Raw genomic sequence first — 27,880 nt, 5'->3', positions numbered from 1 at the left:
TTTGTAATGCATGATAATATATTTATTCTCTCTTTGAAGACAAGCACTAGAAATGAACATGTCTTATTAGAATAAACTCCTCTACATAACTTTAGAGTAAAACATAGAGAATAATCAGTTATGTCACAGTTCCACCATTTGGGTGACAAACAGCATTAGACAAAAATAGACTTTTCTCAGAGGGCGAGCTGCGTCAATCGAAGGGACAGAGCGGATTGTGTATACACGAGGGCGTAAAACATCAAAGAAGTCGGCGATTGCAATGAGGTTGATTCTCGTTTTGAAAAAGTGCTCATTTGCATTACGGGACGATTCTGAGCAAGCGAGCAAGCATTTGTAATTTCACGCAGAAAAATATAGCGGATGTTTCTATCGAGAGGTTTGAAGGCGACGTCACACCAATGTCCAAAATTAAGACAATGTGTTTTCTTCTTACAAAGTATTTTTCAGTCTGAGCTGACTGCAGTGAGACAAGTACAGTACATTGGCCATGTTTTTAGTTAGCTGCGTGTCATTGTACAAAACATATAGCACGACACTTTTTAAACAAAAGACATTTTCTATACACGGTCTGAAGGTAATTTTGAGATCCAAATAATCAAAGTTTACCTTGTCGTCCCTTGGGTTGTATGCAATTAAAACATGACAGCCATTTTGTCTGCTGAATTGAAAAGCCCTAAAGCAGAGATGGGCAACCAGTTGTCCCAACACGGACCATTCAATTTATCCAAATTATTCTCCCCCCCCCCCCCCACCCAAATAAAAAATCAACACAAATTTATCAAAACACAAGCAAATACAATCCCTTCAGTTAACGGTTCAATTTCTACTCTTCCATTGTTCAATTTGTCCTCAAGATGGCTGGACTCCTCCGCATTCAAAGCATGCCTCTTAATATCAGATAATGTTAAGCTTTGTGACAGCTGCTGTTATTGTGAAAGTGCTATATAAATAAAGATGAATTGTATTATGTAAGAAGGAAATTGTTGCAGCGATCAAATATTTTTAGAATTGAGTACACTACTGATCATCCCATCGGTTACGAAAAATAATAAGATGCATGTGAAATGCAGGTTTTTTTTGTATGTTTTTTTTAAACCTGGGGTTGCCATTTTACGTTCTAATGTAACATCCATGACTGAGTTTGTGTGGCTTTCAAAGCTGCAACCTGGCCTATTGAGTGACGTTGGGCATCAGCAAATGAGAAAGTCAAGATGGCTGGCTGCAACCTGGGCTTCAACTGATTCAAATTCAACCAATTGCAAGCAAGCTGTGGCCATCAGCAGCTTGCATATAAATGTTATTACGCGTTTTCTTATTTAAAAAAAAAAAAAAAAAAAACACCTCATCACCAGTGCCTAGACCACTTGCGGGCACTACAATACATTCTCATAAGCGATTATACAATATTAAACTAGCTCAAAAACATTTTTTTAAAAAGATCCCTGCAAAGTTTCGAGGCAGAGACTTTGCTTCAACCTTTTCTGTCATCAAATTATTCAGTTAATTGTAGCCCCAGTTTCTTTCATACATGCAGACACAAATCACCAAAATATGATTCATATTTGATGTATAATGAAGGTTAAAATAGTTTAAAATAATTATAAAAACTGATGTTGGGAATATGTGTTTTTTTAACTGACTCTTTTAGATATGTACTACCTGAAACAAAAATTATATTTCAGACTTAGTGACAAATAAGAGCAGATATCAATGTTTGATTTCTTTGTATTGTAGGATTGCTTGATGGGTCATGTCTGGGCCATACTTGGTTCCGCGGCCCTGCTCAAAATGAAAGATTCATTGGCGAAGGTGACACTAGCAGCAGGTTCAATGAAAGGTTTAAAAAAAAAAAAGTAAAAAAAAACAGTCTGATGGTCTGGCAGAGGATAAAGTGCTCTTCTCCTTTGGCGCCGCTATGCATTGACATAAAAAGCAGTGGGCGTCACTCATGGACGCCGGCATGTGTCCTGACTGCCGACTGATAAAAAGCTTCCTGAGCCAGAGCCTTGGACAGCAGCCTGTTCCCGTAGGGAGTGGCGGTGGAAGAGGAGGATATGGCGGTGGCGTCTGGGGCCGGCGAGTACCCTGGCCCAGCTTTAGTGGATCTTGTGTGTTTAGGCCTGGGAAATGCGGAAAATCCCCCCGCCATGTGGTCGTACTGTGTGGGCCGCACTTTAGTGCTCCGAGTCCTTCTGTTGGGGTGAGAGGAAAAAGATCCGGCGTGTTCGTCGTCCACAGGCGTGTTGACGAGGCGCTGATGATGTTGGTGGCGATTCTCTCGGGTGCTCTGCGAGCGTTCGGGCCTCCTGAGGATGCCAGCTCGAGCTTTCGTGAAAGGGTCCGCTTGGCTTCTGTCGCCCAGTTCGGCAAAGCCCTTCTCGGGCAGTGAGGGTATCTTACGAAGCGGCGCTTGCTGCTGCTGCGAGGTGTTCTCGTTCACGAGGACGCGACGCGGCTGGTGAGCCGTGGGCGACAAGGCTTTGTCGGCGCTTTGGCTTTCCCTTCTGCCGGCCGACAGTATCCCGTTTCCTGGATCCGACTTACTCCTAATGTGCATTATCTCCCTTCCCGTCGAGCCAGCCGGCGAAACTGGACTGTCGTAGGGAGAGGTTTTTGTATTCTCAACCATGTCCTCGCTGTCCATGAACAGCTCCCTCTCCAGAGGGCGGCTATACCGTGGGGAGTAGTAGAACTCAGGCGGCGCTCTTTCCTTGGTGGACCGGGTCCTGTAAGGCTGACCGTGGCGGATACTGTCGCGTTGGAAAGGTTCTAAAGGATATCGGGAGCAGTCGCGAGGGTTCAAGTCCGGGTACGGGTTATACAGCACTTGTTGTACATGAACGTCCTCAAAGTGGGGCTGAAGCAGCCTCTGATAAGCCGCCTGCTGCTCAGGATAAAAGTCTGGGGGCAGGACTTCAGGAGCTGCCATCTCGTAGCGACTAGTCTGCGGGGCGTGGAAGGAGCGCGCCCTCCGGATGGCGGGGTGCAGGGCGGGGCCGTCTTCGCACCTCTGCCAGTGGCCTTGTTGTCGCTGGCCGGGGCCCATAAGGTGCTCGCCGCGGTAGTAGCGTCGGTATTGAGGTGACAGGGGTGGTCCTAACTCAGAGGAAGTGCAGTGGCTTTCTGAGGACTGCCTGTACACACGTCTCGGGCCCGAGAGGTGACGGGGCAGAGCGTCGGGTTGAGGGCAGCGAGCTAGTCGTCCGCAGTGAATCTGACGCGGGGGCTGATGGCGCGTATTGCGATAGACGTCGTCGAACGGGCCGAGCGCTCTGTAGGCGTAGTGGCGGAATGACGGAGACTGGAAAGGGCGCGGGAGGACCTCGTCGATGGAGGCTGGCACGGAGGTCTCGGCGAGAACGGCGCGGAAGTTGAAGATGTTGATGGAGTCGGTGTTGGCGTACACCGGGGAAGTCAAGGGGCTGTGGGGAGAGCAGATGTGCTCGGTGGGAGTTGAGACGCCCACACTTTGATAGGTGGGTTCCTCCGGCGTGACGTCGCCATGCCGGGAGTCCAGGCTGCCCGAGCCGAGCGGGCTGACATTGGGCGTGAAGTTACTCTCTGGTCCGTCCGCTGCCTGCGAGTAGAGTTGCGCGGACAGGAGGTGCAACGGCGTTTGCCACTGGGGGGAGCCCGCGTTCGCTTGCGGGCACGGCTTGAGATCGAGGGCCGAGGGCCGAGCGGGTCTGTCCTGAGCTTCCTGTCTTTGGAGAGGGCGAGCCGGGTGGTTTCTTCTTCTCTGCGAGCCGCCGCTGGCCTTTTGCGCCGACTCGGCCAGCGCCAGAGCCAGCTTGCGTGCGGCGCTCGTCGGGGAAGGGTGAGGAGGGAGAATAGACACTGAACTCATAAGTCTATCTGCTCCTGGGGGGGCAGAAGACAAACAACGCTACAGTATGACAGGACAAACAAAGCTATGGTAAGACGTGATGGGACAGGACACAAAAGCTTTCATAAGAATCTACATTAAAATGCTACCTACACACAGTGCATGCGGAAAGTATGCAGAGAACTTCACTTTTTCCACATTTTATGTTACAGCCTTATTCCAACACGGAATCCTCAGAATTCTACAAACATCCTATAATGACAACCCTGGGAGAAAAAAAGAATATTATTTGTTGCTGAGAGTTTTGCATCAGAGCATGCATATTGGGGGGGGGGGTGTTGGTGGTTTCACATTTTATTTCATGCACGCACACACGCGCACACACACACACACACACACAGTTTCAATGATAATGGGCATCAGGGTAGTGAGCTTGTCAGCAGCGCCTTGGCATGAATATCAACATGCATGCACGGCAAAAGCATGCTTGTCCGATTAATATCAATCAGTGACACATTGGTTAAATCTCGTGATGTTCGATAACACTTTTTTCAGACTGGTACTGGTAATAAAATTTCACTTACCACGATGACATAAAATTGTAAACAAAGAACTTTCTTTCTAACACAGATTATTTGCCAGTGTGTCAAACTGCGGCAGTATGGCGCCAACTACGGTCGAGGGTGATTTAGTTGATGTCAGGTTTTGTTCGCCTTAAGTCATGTATCGGTGACTGGTATCGTCACTCTCCATTGAGTACCTGATATCATAAAATTAGGCTCATATCAGCCTGATACAATACTTGGTATTGGTATTCGCTCATTTTTAGTTATACGCATCAGAAATTAGGCCTGGTAATGGCAACAATGTGTTGATAAAATGGTACAAGTTGCTTAACTAAGGTAGGGCTACTCACTCAAACTACTCCATGGCTCAGTTGAGAAGAGGTGTGAGGAATCGTATGAATCAAATATTTTTGAAGCTAAAATACAGTACCCACCTACTGTATATTTGTTGATAAAATGTTACGCCTCTAACAAGTACTGTATGTGTTTAACATTTAAGCTTGTAAAAAAAATAAATAAATTAAAAAAAAAATAAAACAGGTCAATTAAATCTTACTTTTTATGGGCTGGGCATGGTATCGAGCAAGGCTGAGAATGCTTACCTACATGTGATTTCTTGTTTTTTTTAAAACATTTGCGATAAAAATAAACAAAGATAGAAATGAAATTGAATTCTTGTTAAAAAAAAAAAAAAAATTAAAAAAAATAAAACAGGTCAATTAAATCTTACTTTTTATGGGCTGGGCAAGCTATGGTATCGAGCAAGGCTGAGAATGCTAACCTGCATGTGATTTCTTGTTTTTTTTTAATACATTTGCGATAAAAATAAACAAAGAAAAAAATGAAATTGAATTCTTGTTTGTTTTTTTTATACATTTGCAATAAAAATAAACAAATAAACAAACAAATAAATAAATAAATACATTTGATTTTCATGTTTTTTTTTAAATACATTTGCGATATAAATAAATAAATAAAAAATTTTAAATTGTTTGTGCAGTGAATTTTGAGGAAAACCATTTTGTAATGAAGCTGTAAATTGAATTCTTGTTTGTTTTTTTTATACATTTGCAATAAAAATAAACAAACAAATAAATAAATTTGATTTTCGTGTTTTTTTAAAATACATTTGCGAAATAAATAAATAAATAAATAAATAAATAAATGAATGAATGAATGAATGAATGAATGAATAAATGAATGAATGTTTGTGCAGTGAATTTTGAGGAAAACCATTTTGTAATGAAGCTGTACCAACAAAATGGAGAAAAAAGTGAAGGCCTGCAAGTACTTTGTGGATGCACTGTACAAGAAGTGATGGCTTTAAAAGCGAGTCATACGGACCTGGATCTGGCAGGGTCTGTGCGGAGTCTGTTTGTGCTGACGCTTGGCCCGCTAAACTGCGTGGGCTGCAATGTCGGTAAGGCGCTCGGAGCTCTTTCCCGTCTGCCGTCCGAGCTTCACGCGTCTCCGCTGTAAGGGGAGGAGACGTGAGAGGTGGAGGTGAGGCAGATGCTAAAGACTGGTGATTTCTTTTGCGGGGGTGACCTTCTTACCTTTTCTAAACTGCGCAGGGCTTTCGACATTGCTCGGAGAGGTGGCGGCATCTGACTCGCCCCTCCTCAATTTGTGCCCCTCCCTGTGGCGTGGTGCCCGAGGAGTCGCAGAGGCCAGGCTGCACTGGAAGGACATGGGATCAAAATCCAGGGAGGACATTCCGGCCACGGGCGGGTAGAGGTCAATGTCGTCCTCCGGCAGTGGGGGTGAAAGTTCTTCGGCACCGTTCTGACCGAACTGAGGTTTGCTTCTGGTTCTGAACGAGTCGTCTCTGCCGTATGCGGGCACAGCCTCGCTAGTGGAGCGGGGGCGGACATGCTGGTACTTTGGAGGCTCTCCTGGAGAGGGAAAACAAGATCAGAGGGAACCTTCTGTGAAGACCAAGACCATGTCCACAGAAATATGGCGATTCTGAAAAATGTACGAGTTTTGGTCTTTTATTGACATGTCAAGAAAACACATTTTTCATCATTTTGAACATCCTTACCAATGAAGCACTGAGACGTTGCCATCATTTTTGCATGTCTGTCATTTTTAGCATGACACATTTTCGACAGTGTTTCCCAAAATACTGTCTCCAAATACCTTGTGTGTTTGAATGCAAATGATCAGGAGCGTTATCCAACTCCTGGAAACCTTGCTAATTTTCTGATCATTTATTTTTAAGGGTAAGGCTGCAGGATGACTTAGAATGAATATTAAAGTGTTTTGGGATCACAACTTGTGCATATATCCACTTTAAATTATTAATATTAATTGTGAACACTTTACAAAGACTTTCATTTTTGCTTTCCATTTTTTAACAAGACAATAATGTCAGATGATATTACTTAAAGTGCATATTTTCATAGTATGAGTGCTGCTTTACACAAAAAGTTTAGCATACACTGCCTTCAAAATTATTCAACCCCAACATGAAATCATGTGTATTTGCATAACGTACAAAATTATAGTTATTTTGAGGTGAAGTTGGAAATTGTGTCAGCAGGGAAATTACTGCATCTATACATTTCTTCCAAGGACACAACTTTCATCTCACACTCAAGACATTTGGTCTGGCTCGGACTGTGTGGTGCCGCGTCATCAGGCTTTGGTGTTTTATGGCATGTTTGCACACTTAACTACCCTACTTCTCCCACACCCACCCACACACACACACACACACACACACACACTGATGAAAACTCACAATTTAGAGGGAGCCATCTGTCTACAAGATCAGATTTAACAAAAAATCCAAATTGGACATCGTGCCATGCAATGTGAACACAGCCTAATATATGTGGATCAAAATTAAAAGCAAATAGAAAACATTCTGGGACATTTGCTTTTGAGGACTCGTGAACTTAAACCTTAAATGGTCACTTCAATTAAAAATGGCAGGCATACCGGTTTCAGGCTCGGCCTGTTGAGATTTTTTGTGGGTCGACATATTAGACATACACATTAGATTAGATGTTCCAGAGTGGCTCAGTTTGAGTGCAACAAATCTCTCACTTTTGAGGAACAGTGGCACCGGAATGCGAAACCTCGGCTGCTTCGGCCTCTGATTGATGACAAAAGCCTATGACTCGTTACATACATACACTGCATTAGACTTTATTCATTCTGAGAACAATGATGGGTGGGTGGGTGGGTATATATATATGTATTGAACTGCAGAGTGGGGAAGACTTAAAAAAATATACTCCTGGCATTAAACAACTTTATTCATGGTTACCTTCCAAATTGTGCAGCGAGGTGAGCGATTCTTCACTTTTTGCCGAGCGCAGTGTACCGCTATCACCTCTCCCACCTATCTCGGCAAAAAGAGTAAATAGTATGAGTCAGTGAAACCGAAAATGAAAACAAAACAAAAAAAAGGTCAACTCACTGAGCCCACCTGGCAGCGTGATGCTCTTTATCTCGTTGGGCTCGCTGGGGTGTCGCTTCAGTTTACGCTTGGACACAGCGTGCGATTTGCCCAGGTGGAAGAAGGACAACCAGTTGCCCACAGGAGACTTCTTGGCTTTGCTCGGAGCCCGCTTGACACTACAAAAAAGAGAGAATGGAAGCCAGTGCGCTATTATTATCTAGAAACACATTGTCGGAGATGACCAGTGCTTGTCATCCCCCTGTTAAATTATTTCTATGCGGTTACTATTTGTTGACAACCAAAAGAAAGCGTACAAAGAGCAGGGACGGTCCTTGAACGTACCTTTCCAGCGGCAGTTCAATGACTGTGTGGAACTTGCCCATCAGAGCCCCGGGCCCCTCCCCGACCTCGATGTAGTCACTGTGGCTCAGGCAGGGCGTGGTGGCTGGGGAGCTGAGCTGAGCCTGAGTGCGTGCTTGAGCCTCCTCCAGAGACAACAACTTGGTGGACGGGGAGCACACCAGGAGAGACTTGGGTCTGGATAAGGTGTTGTTACCTAGGAGATAAATGCTAGGAGTTAGCACCACTTTGCGGACAAAACACGCTGCTGCTGCTGTGTGTGTGTTTTTCTGACTCACCGGCGCTTTCCCGAATGACAGCGCTGAGTTTGGTGCTAAAGAGTGCCTCGGTGTTGTTCAGGATGAACTCCACCACCACCGACTGGATGCGCACCTCCATGAAGGCCGCCGTGCCGCTGAAGCAGGCAGACTCGATCTGTCTGGACCTGAAACGTGCATCCAGAGTGTCACGGCCTACTTCAAAATACCGACTGTACTTGAGTGACTTGAACCAGTCGAGCACTGTGATGGCTGTCAATCAACACTTTAAGGTCCGACTCACCTGAGCAGGTTTGGTGCCCACACGATGGCCAAGTTCTTTGTGTGCATGTTGGTGCAAGCGCTAAAGGTGGCCAGACGGGACAAGTGTCTCATAAGGTACTCGAGCGTCCTGCACACAAAAACATTCAGCGTCATCATTAGTAAAGCAGAAAAACATTTATTTCCTGTCATGAGCACACTGCTTTGAAATGCACAAGTTATCAGGCACACCTGTCCAACATAAAGACAGCCAATAATACCAGAGACGTTTCAAACACTGTGCAATATTTCAGTGCATACAAATTGTGTATCATGCATTTAAATGCGATACTACCAAGCCCTATGATTTGGTATATGCCAAAAATCTATTATCATGGATTACTGTGACTTATTATTATTGTTCTTATCCGTGGAGAAAAAGAAAGAAAAAAAAGATAATGACACAAAAGTTTCAGTGACACCATCAAAAAGGTATTGTATATGTTTAGTTGTGCACAACTACCCAATATTCCGAATATTTAGACAAAATATTAGAAACATCGCTCATCTTGTACAATTGTACCACCACATAATAGATTGCTTAAGTAAAATCTCGAATAAAATGAGCATTTCCATGTTATTTTACTCGATGTCATTTGATGTACGAGTGTTCAGGATTTCTGAACCTGATTTTCTATTTCATAACATGAAGTTACAGGTTTGGCCACCAGGCAGCGCCACCGAGCGGTGAAGCAGACCTGTAATGTGGAGGAGGGAGCTGCTGGATGACGTTGTGAATTTTAACCAGCCTCTCCTCATCTGTGGCTGCAGACACAGCCTCCTGTGAGGATACAGCAAGCGAGACGGACAGACTTAGTATCCCATTCACCCTCTCTCTCTCTCTTATTTTTTTTTGTGTTTTTTTTTCCTTTCAGATCAGCCCCTTCAATTTGTTTAAGTTTAGCATGCACAAAACTCTCACCGCCCCTTGTGGACATCTCCACACACATAGAGAGCTGCACTATTTAATTTATTTTATTATTTTTTTTCCAGCAATCACTAAAACACTTGCACTCACTGAGAATCTGTCATACAGCTGGTAGGTGAGCAGAGGGTTGGGAAGCTCTCGGAAGTACAGCTTGCAAAGGGAGCCCACCGAATGGATGTCCTGTCGAAAGACATCTCGGCTCAGGTCGGGAATCTGCTCAGAGTCGAACTCGTGCCTGAACGTTGACACATGAAAACCGTGAGATAAGAGACAGAAAAGCGTGGGAGCCATCCTACTGGCCATCTGTGCATTTGAACACTGCACAATTCATGTTTGAGTGTTATTTAAAAGATAAAGTACACAGCATACATAACTGTAGACAGGAAAAAAAATAATAACAGCGAGAGTACTCAGGATAATGTAACATCAAAAATTTGTCATTTTAGATGAAAAAAAAAAATGCAGAAAGGAAGGAAGAATGCAATGTCGTTGAGCGGAATCCTTCAGCATTTTCAAGCATTGGTAAAAAGGGATTCTTGATGATAGAAATGTATCATCAAGTAGCAAACCAAACCTGAGTTTCTGGATGTTGGAGGAGATTCCAGACAGCCTGTAGATTCCGTCCACCACGCCGTGCTTCTCGATGAACTCGGCACAGCTCTTTACAACCTGAGGGACTGAAGGCAGACACCAAAGACGAGGTATTTGAACCCAGCTTCAACGCCATACAGGTACAATTTGTTTTGTTTCAGCCGAGCAGCACGCCACCTGTTTATGCAACAACGCAGCATGAGCCATAACGTTTCGTCGAACTGCAATCCTGGTAAACGGATGAGCGTGGCTGCTGATATTAAGTGTTTGGGGTTTTTTTTTTTTCTCATCCTCACTATGAATAAATCCATTGGGACGATTAAAAACAGACATCGAATTGATCTGACCAACGCGTGCAGTGCGGCAAATGCTGCTACTCTCGTTTATTGATCGACATTTCATTGTTGGAATTTATAGTGACAAGCAAGTGCAGTCAAACTTCGGTTTTTGAACGTCTCTGTTCTCGACCAAATCGGTTTTCGACCAGAAAATTCGAGATTTTTACACCTCGGATTTCGACCGAAAACCAGTTTTCAACCAAACTGAGCAAACCCGAATACGCCACTTGACTCCTCTCAGCTTCCTTACAAGGAAGCGTCACTTTCTCGGGTAGCGTTCATTGTGAGCAACAGTGTGTTTGTTGTGATTTACGCAAATCTGTTTTTTTTTGTTATTTCTGCATAGTGTGTTAGACCTTAATCATGGGCTAATAAAATAGTTTCGGATTTCGAACAAATCGCTTTGCGAACAGCCTATTGGAATGGATTAAGGTCGAAAACTGACTGTATTTCCAATAGTGTGACTTCCTTTACTTTTCATGTTAATTTTTCCATTCCATTTTTAATTCTCGCATGCCAAAGCTCTATCACACCAATGTACATTCCATGCGTTGAGTTTGTGTTTCACATTATATAACCACCGATTCAGATTTGGCATAATTTCCCCTTTGCGCATTTCACCTTCGTGTTCCGAGCTGTGGAGGTGTTCGCCCAGGTCGCAGCCAAACACTCGCTCCCTGAGGATGCCGCGCTGGCGAAGCTTCTGCGGCGGCGGCCGCGACTTCATGAAAGTCCTCAGGAAGGTCACCAGCTTGCCGTGCTTCTTACACACTGACGATCACGACAGGTAAAAACCCCACTTGAATACAATCTGTCCCGCATCCCAGGAGAAGGTTGTACAGAATTTATGCGGTCGAGAAACAGTGGGCAGCGTACCTGGTTTGGGAACCGAGCTTTGAACACTGGGAGGGAGCTTGTCGTTGATCAGCTCGACGCAGTCGCTCGGGAAGAAACCAACCTGAGAAGCGATCAGACCCGTGAATAGACGTGCAGGTTTTCAAGGAGAGTGTAGCCGTCAGGCCATCACTGCGGGCAAGGGGGATGTATCGAGTGAAATAGGTCGGCGATCGCAAGGGTAAGGAAATGCTTCAGGGCAGAAAAAGTCTAAATGCCACTGTGGCTGGCATCTTTTTGGCCTAGCCAGCAAGGATCTGGAGAATATTTCACTTCAAAACCACTCACTTTATTAACTGTGGGGATGGATGTCATAACCTGTGAAACAAACACGATCGTATAGGTGTTAAATGTCGTGTCATGCGCGCGGTGGCGCAACCTTTCTTATTCTCTCTTTTGAAAACCCACTACATCTAATTGGATGAATATTATCCTTAATTTACATACGAAACACGTCAGACCTGTCCAATTGTTAACCAGCTTGAAGAAAAAGTGTATTCGTTTTCCTCAGGTCGGTCGTTGATTTTAATAATTCCAATCGATTGTCTCTTTTGATTATCATTGCAAAGAACAAAATGACAAATTTGCCTCAACCGGAAAAACAGTCCATTGTAAGGCTAATGCGAATCATTCCAAAAGGGCCGCTTTGTACCTGAAAGCCGTGTTTTCCTCTCCACCAGCCTGTGTCCTCTTTGGGAGGCATGTCGATGACAGAAACAATGTCCCCTACCTGACAAGCGAAGACATAATTACGCCGACATTATTCGCCTGTTAAACTGCAAATTGTGTATAAGAGCCAGAACTCCACTCGTAAAGAATCCGAAACAAGAATCCCGAACTCGATCGCGCAGATCGGCATGAGATGATCTTCCTTGTTTTTCCTCATGTGTTTTTAGCATTCAATCTTTTGGCATACAGTAATGTTGTTACCTCAAAGGTCAATTCATCGGTGGCCTGAGCCGTGTAACGTTTGATGACGTGGGCGGCAGCAATAGCAGGGACGTTGATGGACGCCTCCTCAGACACCAGCAGATGGTTCCCCTTGTTGTCAATCTGCAGAACACATTTTGAGCACAGTCTTTCGTTACTTTATTAAAAAAAAAAAATTTAAAAAATAGATGAGCATTAACATGCCGCCACGAGATGCAGACTACATTGTACTTCACACACACACACAGAAATATGCTTGACTACCTCCATCCATGTTAGGACCGGAGCACAGTTGATCTTGTTGTCAGCGATGACGGAGAAGCGGGACAAGTAGGTGGCCAACATCTTGTTTACGGACTGAACAGAAACACTGTTAGTGTTCAGACGCAATACAGTGAACACCCGGGGGATATACTTCACATCCACCAAATATCCGCAATATAGAGAGACAATGTCAAAAAGTTTTTCAAACAGTTGTAACAATTCCGCGTGCTTTAAAAGCATTTAAACTGACCAAAACGCACTTCAAACTAACAGAAGTCACGGCGAACACATTCTAAACATATACAAAAACGAACTGCAAGCATAAGACATCTAGAAATGACTACGTATTATAATTTTTGCATACATCAATGTGGTATTAAGAGGCGGGACTGGCAGAGTGGGGTGTGACGTCAGTGAATCTGCGTGTGATTGCTTCGGCGAGAGCTGTAATGTCAAAAAGTTTTTCAAACAGTTGTAACAATTCCGCGTGCTTTAAAAGCATTTAAACTGACCAAAACGCACTTCAAACTAACAGAAGTCACGGCGAACACATTCTAAACATATACAAAAACGAACTGCAAGCATAAGACATCTAGAAATGACTACGTATTATAATTTTTGCATAAATCAATGTGGTATTAAGAGGCGGGACTGGCAGAGTGGGGTGTGACGTCAGTGAATCTGCGTGTGATTGCTTCGGCGAGAGCTGTGGCCCCGACCGCAAGCGTCTGTGCGTGTGCGCTCATTATCATTTGTGTTTTGCTGCTCTCCTTTCTCACGGAAATATCGATGCGGAAATTCCGATTTGTTTGTAAATGGAACAGTCGTCGATTGAGATTGCACTCTAAAACAATTGCTTAAAAAAAAGTGCAATCTCACATAAGAACACCATCATGATGCATTTATGAGAATAGTGGAGCAGGGCATTGATTGACTAAACTGCATGTCTATAGGAGGGATGCTAATATGAAACAATGCTACAAAAATCAAAAATTAAGATGGGGAAATGCAGAACATCTCGTCAGACTGGGCGGAAAATGAACATGAATGCACACACCACTGAGGGGTGACCACATCAGAGTCGACTGGAACGTCCTCGTCGCATAATACAAGATCGTCAATACTATACGCTAGACGTCATTTTCAGCATGTGGTAAAACGCTTGGTAGGAACTGTTGTTTTGGTTTGCAAACAGTCTCTGAGGCCTGCATGTGACTGACAATAGATATTAACTTCTGATGGAGAAAGCAAGGCATTTATTTGTCTAAAGTGGATGACCGACCCAACACTGCCTGTGGGACACACACGAAAGATAAAAATGATCTTTTTGGATTAAAATGTCTTTTGAACGGTTTATGTGAGGTCTCACTGGATTGTCCGGGTATATGCTCGCAAATGTCGCAGGGTGAGAGGAACAGTCGATATGCGGTACCTCGGCTGTGTCCTTCGCTGAGTCGTATTTGGGCAGCTCGGTGAGTTGCGAGTAGCGGCGGTCATAAATGCACAAGTGCAGATGTTTGTCCAGCACACGGAAGTCTTCGTAGGATCTCTTCACCAACCAGTTTCGAGCCTGAAAGAAGTCCAAAGTGATTAAAGAGATTCAAATCTTGATGCGAGTGCCTATAGTTTACAAGTCAAGAGTACCTGGCAGGTGATCTGGACCAGAAAGAGCAGTTCTTTGGAGTCCTGGGCCCCCCACTTTGGTCCTTCACTCTGCCCTTCTGCAAAGGCCAACTAGGAAAGAAGCAGATGATAAATAGGGGGTCAAGACAAGGGGGAGTCAAGATTTTAAATAACTGACACCAGAAACACAAAATTAATTCAATAAACTGCATCAATGTAAGCGCTTTGAGCATTTTTTTTTTTTTTTTTGGTTACCTTGCGCAAACCAAACGTCCTCTTTAGCGATGTTCCGTTAGTGTATTAAAACAAACAGTTTGGGAACATATTGACAGATGTAGAAGCAATGAGTCGAGGGAGCTTCTGGTTATTTATAACAGTTTGAAGCACATTGAGACAGGCTGTTACACAACACACGGCGACCCAGTTTACTGCTACGAGCTGGTGAAAAGGACCAGATTGAATGAGACACGGCGTGTCTGCTAAAAAAAATAAGAGAACCACCATTTAGTGTGTTTCATAATGTACCATCAGCTCCGAAGCATGATGGAGGTGGGATTAAACAGCCCAAAAGAATTCACACTAAAATTCACGTGAAGAAACATGAGAAAGGCTCGACTTGCATTGAGAACTGCACCCCCTTCAGGCTAGGCCGACCATAATTTGGCACCAAATTGATACATTTTTGTTTAATCCTGCCAACAAAAAAACAACAACAAATAAATAAAACACACATCTTTGAAACCTTGAAGCTCAATTGTGCCATTCAGTGGCATGTAAATAGGGGCCGATGAGTGGGTGGCCCAGGGCATCCACCTGAACGCTGCCCACTCCCCATCTATGAAAAAAAAATCACTGGGCAGCACAAAATGTCTTTAAAATGCAAAGAAAAGGTAAGAAAATTTTCATATGAATTTGCAATAAAATGTCTTTTTTTTGTGCCTCCACCATTTCTAAAAATCAGTGTCGTGCTGTGCATTGTAATCCTGCTCACCAACAAACAGCAATTAAAAAAAAAAAAAAAAAATCAAACCTTATGAGCAGAGTTAATTAGGATAGCCCTGAGGAGAGCGAAGACCTCTGTCAAGTCTAAAGAAACCTAAAATGGATCAGTCTCGAAACTGTGCACCTTGTCACTATATTGAAAGAAAGGATAACAAATCCCTGATTTGCACATTTAGCTGGATCGCCACCAATGTGCAATTGTTTGTTGGTCTAGGTATCAGATCAGATCCATGCATTATTCACAGACAAAATCAGAGGCGCGTTGTCAAATTTAAATCAGTTACATTGCTTTGTGTGCGTGTGTGTGTGTGTATGTAAAATCCTGCAAAAACAAAACAAAAAAAAAAACTGCTCATGCAAAAACAAAGTTCCTGGAAAAGGTTACAATCAATAAAGTTTTCATTAAAGCGATGCATGAGCATCAGCACAAAGGGCTGCACATGTTGTTGTTGTTACCTGCCTCTAACGTTGGAGGAAGGAGCTCTTTCTTTTAGTCCTAGGCCACCCAAAAGAAGCTCCGCCAAAAGGAAAAGCAAAATGCTTCAAGAGTTTGATTCATGAAACGATGCTCCTCACAGGCTGGATGGTGACGCATACACTCGCATTCAAAACATCAATATGAGACAAGGATGCTTCGCACTGTGTCTCACCCCCTTTCAGACTCCCCTCCTCCCTTGTCCTGCGCGCTCCCCACCCGCCCTCCTCCATCCCGCTCATCCCTGCCTCCCCCCTTTCTAAACAGCGCTTCTTTCTCTGGCCACAAAAGGCGGCTTGGCAGCGAACGAACGCGGGTCCTCGTCGCGGGCAGAGCCGCAAAGACCTGGATGGGGCTGCCGTGAAAGCATCCCTGGCAGTGTGTGCGGGGGCTGTGATTGGCTATGATTGGGGATTGGGAGGGGGTGGATAAAACAGCGCGCGTCCTTGCTGCCCTTGTGCGCTTCTGTGAGACCTGATCCTTCCATCCCCTCCCCCAAGCCGTAGTCTGCCATCACAGCATTGTTCGCAATGTTGTGTTTGTTCTACACTTTACACTCCTGACATGTAAAAAATCTCACCAACCTTTCTTGCATCCTAAAAAGTATTTTTTTTCCCCAGACCTGGGTCCAGTTCGTGGCATTCAGCCCAAGGCTGCTTGGTGAAGGTGCACACCTGCTGCCCTCTGCAGCCAGAGAACCTGAACTACAGACAAACGCTTGACTCAACAGCCACAGCCACTTGACTGCATCTGAACCAAACAACCTTGGCCCCACCCTTACATCCCACCTCGACGCACACACACATTCAAACACAGGTGACTGCAATCATCCCATGACCTCAATAGAGCGTGCAAACTCACCATGACTGACAGCTCCCTAACGCTGCGATTAGCTTTCACTAAGAAGGGACAAATTGCACATATGGGGTCCTTAATATCCACAGTCGGGAGATGTCGCTTCGGCTGGATTCTCACACAGTCCAGAGGGGCAAAGTGTTTGCGTAATTGTCTTTCAACTGCAGCCTCCCTAAATTGGGACACTGCCTAAAGCGCGAACCTTGCTACTTAGTTGAGGCAAGAGCAGCGCTTTGAGGGGAATGCTAATGTCAGACTAAACGAAATGCCTGTTCAGTATTTACGACCGGAAATCCTTTTATGTGTGTGTGTGTGTGTGTGTGTGTGTGTGTGATTTTGATAGGGAATGGAATGATGGCCACTTAGGAAGCAACTTGAAGCATCCAAGAAAATGGTTACGTTGAGGTTTTGCGTAACATGCTTCGCAAATCATTAACCACAATAAAAATGCCAAAGGTCAGACTTTGTAAGTGAAATGTAGTCATCAAATAAGATCAAGTAAGCCGAGCTTCTTCTATTTCATTTTCTATTCCGGCAACCCGAGTATTACTTCTTTGTACTTTCCGCAAGTCTGGATGTCTTGTGGCACTATACCACCTCTCACTGGTCAGTCTTGGTACTACAACAAACATTCAATTTGGGCCTTAAATCTCTCGATTGTCAGTGTGCATGTTGTGTGTGTAATGTGATGTGTTGGTCATCACAAGTACACCCCACTCCACGGGTGGGGTGGCCATCGGGAATTCCAGTAATATGTTTACATTTTCCCAAAAGGCCGGTGTAGCTCCAGGCTGGTCCTGGCCATCACGGGCCGCCAGCAGCCAGTCCCCCAACCTGCCGCCTACATCTTAGGTCAATTTGGGTGATCAAGAGAAAAATGTTTGCCTATATGAACTGGACGTAAAAGAAAATGTGTGGAAGACAGATGATTTATGCTGAGAAAGTGTTTCAAACCCAATTAGCTGACCATAGCATAGGTGAGTTGGGTTTTGAGCAAAGCTAGCACCAGACCTTTATTTGGATTTCACAGGAGCCACATTAAAGACGTCAATTTATAAACTCATAAGCTGATTCCATGTGGTTTATTGTCAAATTAATAGGCGAGATCACGGGTTTAAAGCGGTTGCGGGAGCTGGATTAAGAGATTACAACTGACAGTACTAACAAACTGGTGGGAGTGGGACCAAAAAAAGAAAAAACGTGTGAAATACAGTTATGGATGTTACATACTGGATGTTATTTCTGGGGAAAGGGGATCTTTAAAAAAAAAAAAAAAAAAAAAGGAGCTGTATGTACGACATGCAAAACGCAAACAAGTATATGGATCATTGCCATTTCAAAATGTTTTTTAACGGGGCTCTTACCTCAACGTTCCCAAAGTCGGCAGTCTCGTAGTGGAAGTGTGCGCACTCTGCCAGACGGGGAAAATGACCTCTGGGAAAGGTTAGCCTACAAACACAAAGCACAACAGTGTCACCTCGCTATTCTGATGCTCTGATGGAGGGAAAAGTGACAGGGACTAGAAAGCGAAGAAGCACAACGGGAGACTGAGCTCATCGCACTGTCCTGGATAAGAGGCCTGATTTGCAGCCCGTAATAGCAGGGAGCACCTACTTCTTCATGTTCTTGACCTTCATGCTTGCCGTGCTGACGCAGGAGCGCAAGAGGGGCTCGGCCACAATGTCATCACTCCGCGCCTGCCAAACAAATACAGCAAACGTGGACGCTCGACGCGGAAAGTTGATCATTGATAACTCATACAGCGAAGATCCTATTTCATGTCATGATGGGATGTGAATGGAACCTTTCTTGTGAACTCGGCCGAGCAAGAACAAAGATTACAGAAAAACTACGACGAATATCGTTTTTATGAGACATTATGTTTTGCCGTGCAAGATACGTCACACAATCCCATCTTCTTACATCATCGCCTGCGTAGCAAGTATTAAAACGGCTGCTAACAGGCAAGAGATCTATTTATGTTTGCGCTAAAACTAATTTTTGCCAATTACTACCTTGTTCTTGTCAGAGCGTACACCCCCGACTGCAGAAACAGTCACACAGTTGGACATACAAACACCAACACCCCTTTTGTGAACAACTTAATCTTGTTAGAGGTCTGCAATCTACCAATAGCTATTCTGGATTTGACATTGAACAGGTCTGCAGTATGCTAGCGTTTGTTTGAATATTGAAATCAGATGTAAACTACATTAAGATCATCTCAGAATCGCACACTCAACCAACCCGATGATCATGTCCACAAAGAGATGCAGACACTACCGAGACATGAGTGCACTTAATGTTTTCCCTCCCAGCGTTACGTTTCCATTCAAGGCGCTCGACAGTAAAAGCACTTAGTTAACAAGACTATCTAGGGCAATTACATCACCTTTCAAGATAAACAACAAAGCGCGGCTTTCGTAAAAGAGCACACTTTCGTGAGGCATCGCGTCAGTGGCCCACGTGCAGATGGAGAGCTTCACCTTCGTCTTTATCATGTTGTCAATCACCAAGCCACCAGTGTGTGTGTGTGTGTGTGTGTGTGTGTGTGTATGTGTGTGTGTGTGTGTGTGTGTGTGTGTGTGCATGGGGGCGTGCGTACCTTTATGTCCTGTGGTTGTCTCTCGTCTAAGGGACTGCTGCTGCTAGCTGGAGGTAAGACTTGGTCTTTGTTCGGCTGACTGAATGGTGCCATGTCTCTGCAGGAAAACAAAATGAAGATGAAGGCTTGAGAGAGGAAGCTGTCTGTTTGGCAGTCCCCCTGAAGCCACGTTTCAGTTTGTGCCGTGCTTTCATCGTGTTTTGTTAGTCAGCAAGCACAATGAACTAACTGCCGAAATGGGGTGAGTGGGGCCAAAGAAGAATTGTCACTTTTAGTTGTCATTGTAAAATGGAAAATGGAAATGCAGTGGGTATCAATGAAGGTGTACCATTTGGTGCTGACCCATACCGGGACTGGTATGTTCTCGTTTAGAAACTCAAACTTGTGTTATCCCTCTCACTAGATTGGCTATTATAAATAGTTTGGTCTTAAAGCAGGAACCTGTTCTGGCACACCCTCTGACAACCGTAACGTGTTAATCATTAGACACAGCATGTGTAAGTCATGAGCCCCAAATTGTAAATTCCTCAAATTATGGCCTCTGCTCTGGTGAAAACCAAACCCCAACTGATCGTCAGGTGTGTTGTCAACGAGAATAAATAGCACACTTCAAATGGACTCCTCAGTAAAAACAATAGACACTTGGTTGCATTTACTATAAAATAGCACTGTTAGATGTCAAATTTCTGACTGCAGCACAATATGCCCACAGAGTAGATATGGCATCAATAAAGCTGACATGCACTGTCGAGTTTAAAGTGAAAGCTGGGAAAAAAAAAAACATCAATTTTTCTTCCCTGTACTGCATATCCTTAATATCCTTATTCAGGTCATGCATAAGCGAGAGCCTATGCTCGCGAGGTGGGGTAGACCCCGGACTGGCTGCCTCAGCTAAAAATTCTCAACTCAACTGTATTTCTAGAGCACTTTAAAACACCCCCCGCTGCATACAAAGTGCTGTACACGTAGCAAAAATAATTCACACAACATGAAACAAAGACAGTAGAAAGCCCAAAAACAACAAAACTAAAAATCAAGTCTCATGCTGAGTCAAAAGCCAAAGAATAAGAATGAGTTTTAAGACGAGTTTCAAAGATGGGCAGCGAGGAGGCTTGCCAAATGTTCAGTTTGAGGTCATTCCAAAGAGAGGGACCAGCAACGGAAAAGGCTCGATTCCTTCAGAACCTCTGCTTAGTTCTCGGTTCCTCTAATAGTGTACCATCAAAATGTATTTCTACAAATGAAAGGCCTATCCCCTAATAACTCCCTTAGTACACACCTGCTACTCTGCAGCGAAGTACATAGATGTTCGAGGCTAATACTTTAGCCAATTGAGATTTTTTTCTTCACCAATTTTTCCCAAGACGCCTGTGATAATGGAAGACTCAAATTGTACAGAGGTGTGAACATGCGTATGAACAGTTTTTGTTTTTTTTTTTTGTCTATATGAGTCCTGCAAGTCCAATCCAGGGCGTACCCCACCTCCCCCCCAAAGTCGGCTGGCACAGGCTCCAGCTCCCCTGCGACATGATTCTTCCCAGTAGTTTTTTTTTTCAATGACACGAAGCGTCTTCCATCTGATATAACTGCAATTCTCTCACATACAGCAGATAGGGCATGTGAGTCGACAGTGTGTGTGTGTGTGTGTCACCCTCAAATCATGACGCTGCTCGAGCAAAGCCCAGTCATTCGACATGTGACTGATAAGATTCTCACCATTTCGCCAGTAAGACATGACAAAGCAGAAGGGAAGCGCAGCCTCTCTGTGGCTTTTGTGTATGCCAAGCAGAGTGAAGCTCACCTATTCAGGCAACCATAAAGGCGGCCAGCCACGAGTCGAGCGCCTCACAAAAGCCTGACTCCGAATGTGACTCAGTGACTTCGGGGGTGAGAGGGGTGGGGAACAGGATGAGGTCGACTTTTATTAGCAACAAAAAGACGAGAGGGGCGGGCCACGGGCATTGTCACACTTATTCAGAGTGATGAGCTCAGTGACATGAGAACACACATTACTCATTGTAACGTGAAGTCACGCTGCTTGGAAGACTGCAAATGGCTGTGCATAAAACACACATACATTTATTGGTCTTGATGTTGACTCTATATGACCTGTAAGCGCAGGGAATAAGAGATGGTCTCACCTCTCAAGGATGTGACTACTTCCCGGGTCCCTCCGGGGCCGTGAGCTGACATCCTCGATCACCGCGGCAACGATGCCGCCAGTCTCCATGATGCCGTCGTTCTGCAAGCGCACACTGCCTGAAACGTGACAAGGAACGAGAGAGAGGGGGGAGCCAGAAAGAATGCGTTAAGGCAGGTGGGTGAGGGAAGAAGGGTGGCTTTTACAGTATGCGAGACGCGAACCCACACGAGGCTGCGGCGCGCGCTCGCCTCCTCCGGAGGCGAGAAGGCTCCCGTTGTGATATGTGATGATGTCATGCTACGATGCTGCCAGCTGACACGGTGATGATGCACGTTGGACTGCACAGTCAGGGGGGAGGGGTCTAGGTGCCGAGGGGAACGTGGTATGTTGGTTGAATGCGAAATGCTGGTTAATTAACTACTGTACTACAGTCCACCTCGAGCTTGGTAAGCCATTGTCATTATCATTATACAGTGCAACCTCGATCTAATAGACCAGGAACCAACGAACAAATAGTGTCCAGTCCACTCAAAAGACACTGTTGAACAGTACCTGTCAGAGTTCCAGGATTGGTTGAAATTGGCCGTGATTTGCCATGAGGCCAATAAGTGGCGCCGTGGAGCATTAAACAGAGACTGGTCACATGTTTCTGGGTTGTGTTGCCCTTGTCATATACACACAGACTTACAGTAGGCTAAAGCAGGCTAAAAAAACGGGTTGATGTGGTGGCGATGTTCAAAAGTAATGTAAAGCAAGGAAATGAGCTCAGCATCGTCCTACATTCACAGTTGTATCTAACCATGAATATCAATGGCTGTTTTTTTGTTTTTTGTTTTTTTTTAAATACAGGAGAGAGTGGTTTCTCAGGTATGTTATTTATAGTACAATTATTTTGGGGGGAAGTTAATATTACACACACACACACACACACACACACACACACACACACATACCCTGGCGCTATTAGCAGAGACAGATATACTCTCTCCATGATTACTACTCCTCTCTTTATGTACTGTAAACAAACAGAAGGAATGTACTGGCACAGTGAAACCAGACCCCCTCATGGTCTTCTATGCAATTTTCTCATAATTAGTTTTGCAATGAATGCTTTGGCCACAAACAACGAGTGGAGGCATGGGGGCATAAAAAGCATGAAAGGGTCCATTGCATGTACGGTAAAAGCTGAGGCAGTTTGAGGGCGTCACTAATCAACATTGAAACGTTGGGAATGGACTCATCACTAGTGCGCTTTCCCACCAGGAACGCCACTGGCTGGCCCGAGAGCCTCACGAGCAGACTGTTGACAGGCTTCCACAAAGCCTGATGACTCAGCAGAATGCAAGCAGGCGGACAGGACCGGACTGCAATTCATTTTGTACTATCTGCTCTATTACAAGCACTGTAAATACGTTAGACATGTAGTTTGAATTATAGGCGCAGGCCTCACCTTGGTCTTATCTTTGTTTACAATATCTTGTCTACGTGGCTGGAATTACGGCACATTCCTCGTGGGAATTCCATGTCGGAAAAATGCACCATACAAGTCGAAGGCATGTCCTTGTAGACTGCGGCATTGCATGGAGAGGACGAGCTGTATTCTGCAATGCGAAGGCTAAGAATGCTAAGATTTGAACGAGTCCTCCAGGCTAACATGAGGTTAACGGCTTCACTGGGCAAACCATTTGGTACACCTGTCAGGTCAAAGGAGATCCAATTACAGAACTTTATCAAAATAAAAACACTCTGTTTTTCATGGCGTTTTCATTCATCAATATGTTGAACATAGTGCCGCTCTCATGGTGCTATTACGGGTATACAACACCGTTCAAATGCCAGGTTTTTGTGATGTTTCAAAACATGAGGACAAGATTAATAATTTCATCCAAAAAAAATAAAAAATAAGAGGAAGTAAAAATAAGCAACTAAAATAGTGTGTTTAGCTTATACATATGTGCCAGGGATGGAGCTGAAGTCCCCAGTTCCAGCTAAAGAACGACAGCTGCCACCATGATACAATGTAGCTATTGTCTTACTTGGTGATGAGCAATGATGCGTTTGGCGCAAAACACACTTTTTGGAATTATGCCCAAAAAGTCTAACCTTGGTTTCATCAGACCAGAACAAATTCTCCCATAAACAATGTTGCAAAATGTTGAAGGTTGAACTTGTTGGTCACAGTGACAAACACCTGGCATTTGAAGAGGGGTGTGTAGAATTTTTACATCCACTTAGGTAAGGCGACCGGAAAAGCTCTCAGAAAGTTGCATTGCATTGCATTACCTCAATAGAGGAAATGACATTAAAATTCTGATACTAAGAACGTCGTACAAAATAGGATGGGCAAGTACGGATACCATGTATCAATATCTGGCCGATATCAGCCTCATTTTTTTAGGTATCGGGTGACTCATGAAGGCTGCTGATACCAGCCACCGATATTTAAGCAAAGAAAAGCAAACGTCCAGAAAGAAGCAGTTGGCGCTATACTGCGACACTTTAACCACATTGGCAAATCACCATCTGTGTCAGAAAGAAGACTTTTTTTTCCATAATGTTCTGTCGCTGTGTAAAATGAAATTTTAGATCACAAAAGTACTCAGTGCTCGGTATTGGTGAGTACTGAAAGAGTGAAGACTCATACAGGTATTGGTCTGGAAAAAAAAGTGGTACAGAACATCCCTACTCCTAAATAAGAACAATGATAAAACAGAGGATAATAAAATAGCTAAGTGCAAGTAAGCAGTGAACTAATCGGAAATGACACTAAACCACGGAGAGTATTTGCAATGTAATGTAAAATGTACAGAAATAATAGCCTCGCGAACCTTAATCCACAGATCTACTACTGTTCATTTGTGGACATTAACGACCTAACTGATGAGGCCATTTGAATTCATTTGCTAATTAAAACATCAGCACCTCCAGTACCAAGGCAGGTTATGAGTCTTTCAGATTAATCAAAATGTTGACATTTACCACATTGTCAACGAGTTCCTTGCGCAGCTTTACAAATGGTTTTACATTGAGATGAGTGACAGATAAAATGGTTCACGTTGATCAGGTTAAACATGTAAATATCATTGTTGGGGGGAACAAAAAAACGCTCTGTGACACGGCTGTACCGCTACAAAGTATCTTGCGCGGCACAGCACACAGCACCGTGCTCTTCTGTTGGTCCAGAAGCTGGAATAAACAAGACAGCCAACCTAGAAGGAACCGTTTGAGGTAACGATACTTAAAAGGTGTTTTTTTTTAAATAAAAGCAGCATTAAAAAAAAAAAAAAAAAATGAAAAAAGAGACCTCTATCTGATGGCCTACATGGGAAAAAATAGGACAAGCCTACTCCATGCGGGCTGTTTATGGAACGCGCCTCAGCTGCTCCTGTCTTGACAGGACGAATGGCAGCCTACATATTTTCTCAGGGTAAACATGAGGAGATGAGCCTGATTAGTCACGGATACTTTTCCGCATATTCCACCATGGAAATGTGTCAAATGGTCATCAATACTGCATAGGGATATAACCAGTGTAGGAGTCTACAAGCGTTTTAGCAAAAGTTACCTTTGTGGTCTATTTTTGGTGTGGGGGTGGATTAAATTGTCATCCCGGGTGAGAGGCGGGCGTGTTGATTAAATATGTGTGGCTTTATTGTCCACAATCTAATCAGAGCGTGCTTAATCGCTGCGCTCTCTGGCCCCGGTGTGACGGCGAGGAGATTGAGCCGCTGTGTGAGACGACATCAAGTTAATCTGCCAGATTTGGAGAAGATTATGTGAGTGTAACCCCCCCCCCCCTTTCAACTCTCCCCAACAAGTGCACTGTTAAAATGTCTGAAAAGGAGGAGTGGTGGCAAAAATGCCGCCTCGGGCAGATTGAGCGAGTCAAAAGGTTCCTGGGAGGCTTATTTCTCTCCTCTTGCCACCTCATCCACAGTCTGGAGTCGTCAGCGTGGATGGGAGGGGTTGCCATGGCAACTGGCGGCCTCGTCTCCACCGCTGGTCCGCGTTGGCCGCATTCTGCGGCGCAACAATGCACTCACACTGAACGTGTGCTTCTAATTCGCCGTACATCACCGACAGCCACAGTGTGCTCAATAGTTACCACATTTAACACTTTATAAACTAGCATTTGACGCAGTTTCCTTGATTGACGATGGGGAAAAATTCACAACTCATGAAATGGGATGGGGCCAGGATTCACCGAATGTTCTGAACACCTGCTTCATCAATGGTGACATCATGTTGGCCTTCACCAGACAACAAACTAGGTGAGACTGAATCATATCAAAACACCTCCCCACGCCTGCTCGTGGACCACAGTGAAAAAAAACAAAAAAAAATTACAATAGGTGACTTTCACCACGCACACCAAGCAATTGAGCACACACTTCAACAGAAGAACTGCGAGGCTCCACTTATACTGCATTATTATTGGACCACATAAGCATGTCAGTCTTGTCAAGGAAGAAGTGAATGGCCACAAAGACAAGAAACGGGCCATCAATGAAGACAACGATGCACTGGCCACATTTAAAATTTGTTTTTTTTTTCTTTTCTTACCTGTCCATTGAAATATCTAAACAGTCCATGGCGCAAAAAAAAAAAAGGTTGGGAAACATACTGTGCTGAAAAAGTCATCAGATTAATCAACTTTGACTCAACTTTCATCACATTGTAGTCACGACAAACAAATCTTTAGTCATTCAATCCCAAATGCACACACTAGTAGGGATGCAACTAATGATTATTTTAACAATCAAGTGATCTGTCGACAATTCTTTGATTAATCGAATCACTGTCATGTTAATGAGCAAAAAAAATGGGTTCACCATACTTTTCAAGTTCTATCCCGGCCATGCACACAGTGTCAGTTTGATAACACGTTGCTTCTGCACTACCTATTAGTAACATGTCATTGTTTTGTCATTTTATGTGATAAAATCTTGGGTCTTAAACTGCCTTGTTCATAAGGAGGGTGGCATCTGTATTAGAAAGCACTGCTGTGCCTATTACAATATTCATGCGTGAAATTGTAGACACTTATATATACAGCAATCCCAAACTGTGAGAAAAAAAAAATCAAACATTTACAAATGTTGCATTCGACTGCTTTAAGTGTCAACTGGTCGTTGGCAGCTAACTGGGGTAACTTCTCTTCAGGTGGACTCTGACCTGGAGCAGCACCAACGCAACAGCTGTGTGTCCTCCCCACCCACCTTGCCACAATTGCTGCTACCTCTGCATTACAGCGACGTGTGTGCATCGACTGTGCAGGATAACTTGTGTGTACCGTGATGTCACGATGAAGGGTGAGGGCGGCTCGGTGCGTCCTACCTGCTGCGGCCGGTCCTGCGCTAGTCTAAGCCGCCGAAGGGAGCAGCTCCGCGGCATCCGCCAGCATGTTGTCGGCATGGCACTGCATCGACACCGGGATTGCACACGACTATCCTGACCGCTGAGGTAGACGTGCGAAATTTGAATGAATATGACAAAAAGAAACGCAGAGGAACTCCTGCCAGCCTAGTGAAGCTCTTCTGTGTGCGGCTCGCTACACTCTGGCACGGGAGCGCGCACGGCACCGCCTCCGTACTCGCCCCTTGCAGGGATGGCGTTAGCGCGGGTGGTGTTTCCCACGCCGAGTCACTGCCAAGGAGCCGGCTATGAAGGGAAGAAGAACAAGGCGTGGGATATTGCGTGGGGGTGGGGGCTTGTGTTTCGTAAGGGTCCACACAACAGAGGAGCGCCCCCCCCCCTCCACTTCATTCGCCTTGAGCGCGTACGCTTACATAAGCGAGTGTGTAGGTGGGAGGTAGCGGTCATGCTAAAACTGGCCGTAAAATGTGAATTGGTTGCAGTTTTGGATGTTATGCTTAAAGAATATTACGCATTTCATCACCGCCCCCGCCAAGCTAGGTCAATTCATTTCCACCACAGTCAGTGTCGAAATCGCAATGAGAATTCAATGTAATTAGCTAGCTAGCACCAGGTGTTGTCTTGTACCTCCAGGGTCACGTGACACTTTTTTTTTGGGGGGGGGATCCGCCACAGGTGACCCATTGACCAATGAAAAAAATCGGCATGTGACAAGTCACGCCCATCGTTTACAAACAGACAATTACAAATATGGTCCGATGTTTGACTAAATGTTCTTTACCATTTTGTTGAAACAGGAGTTGTAGTACAGTATTTTTAACTTCCAAAATTCTTTGAATGCAAATGATGCATGATGAGATCTTCACATAAATATTGAAATTTCAGTTTAATTTGAACACTGTGTTCATGCTATACTGCATTAAAAAAGTGTCGATTTTTGACACATTAAACTCGTTTTCTGGGAAACATAATTCTAACTTTAAACATTATTTTGAATGTGTTTCCGACCTTATTGTTCTATTATTTTTTTAGGCTTATAATGTTTTGGCATTGCGTTTTGTTAAATTAGACCTTTATGGTACTGATTCTAAAAACTAAATGGTTAAAATGATTGTCATTTGGAAGGCAACAC

At 44.3% G+C, this 27,880-nt stretch overlaps 1 protein-coding gene across 2 annotated transcripts; it reads right to left on the bottom strand.

Annotated features, from left to right (window-relative positions):
- arhgap32a (Rho GTPase activating protein 32a) lies at positions 1 to 27,101 on the bottom strand. 2 transcript variants are annotated; one of them, XM_019874345.1, is made up of 23 exons: positions 26,710 to 27,101; positions 21,371 to 21,488; positions 19,230 to 19,326; positions 18,239 to 18,321; positions 17,989 to 18,073; positions 14,314 to 14,403; positions 14,102 to 14,239; positions 12,670 to 12,762; positions 12,406 to 12,528; positions 12,128 to 12,205; positions 11,458 to 11,539; positions 11,203 to 11,352; positions 10,227 to 10,329; positions 9,743 to 9,887; positions 9,423 to 9,505; positions 8,708 to 8,815; positions 8,446 to 8,591; positions 8,150 to 8,363; positions 7,826 to 7,983; positions 7,673 to 7,747; positions 5,952 to 6,290; positions 5,740 to 5,868; positions 1 to 3,864 (listed from the first exon to the last, which is right to left on the bottom strand). In XM_019874345.1, exons 2-23 carry the CDS (start codon positions 21,457 to 21,459, stop codon positions 1,946 to 1,948), a joined length of 4,527 nt encoding a protein of 1,508 aa, XP_019729904.1. In that variant the 5' UTR covers positions 21,460 to 21,488; positions 26,710 to 27,101; the 3' UTR covers positions 1 to 1,945. The 2 variants fall into 2 exon arrangements, with proteins under 2 accessions (XP_019729904.1, XP_019729905.1); XM_019874346.1 differs by having other exon boundaries at positions 7,835 to 7,983.
- Positions 27,102 to 27,880: the final 779 nt, after the last annotated feature.

This window comes from Hippocampus comes, unplaced genomic scaffold, assembly GCF_001891065.2.
Source record: "Hippocampus comes isolate QL1 unplaced genomic scaffold, H_comes_QL1_v1.1 scaffold125, whole genome shotgun sequence".
Classification (NCBI taxonomy): Eukaryota; Metazoa; Chordata; class Actinopteri; order Syngnathiformes; family Syngnathidae; genus Hippocampus; species Hippocampus comes.
This window is presented reverse-complemented; position numbering and strand designations above follow the sequence as displayed.

Bases quoted from the DNA above. Each gene is read 5' to 3' on its own strand.
- arhgap32a (XM_019874345.1), bottom strand. From the start codon at position 21,459: ATGGAGACTGGCGGCATCGTTGCCGCGGTGATCGAGGATGTCAGCTCA. The intron at 11,540-12,127 runs GTACAAAGCGGC...ATCGCTTCTCAG, and splicing joins GAGGAAAACACGGCTTTCAG to GTTGGTTTCTTCCCGAGCGA. The intron at 8,592-8,707 runs GTGAGTCGGACC...TGCACGTTTCAG, and splicing joins TGGGCACCAAACCTGCTCAG to GTCCAGACAGATCGAGTCTG.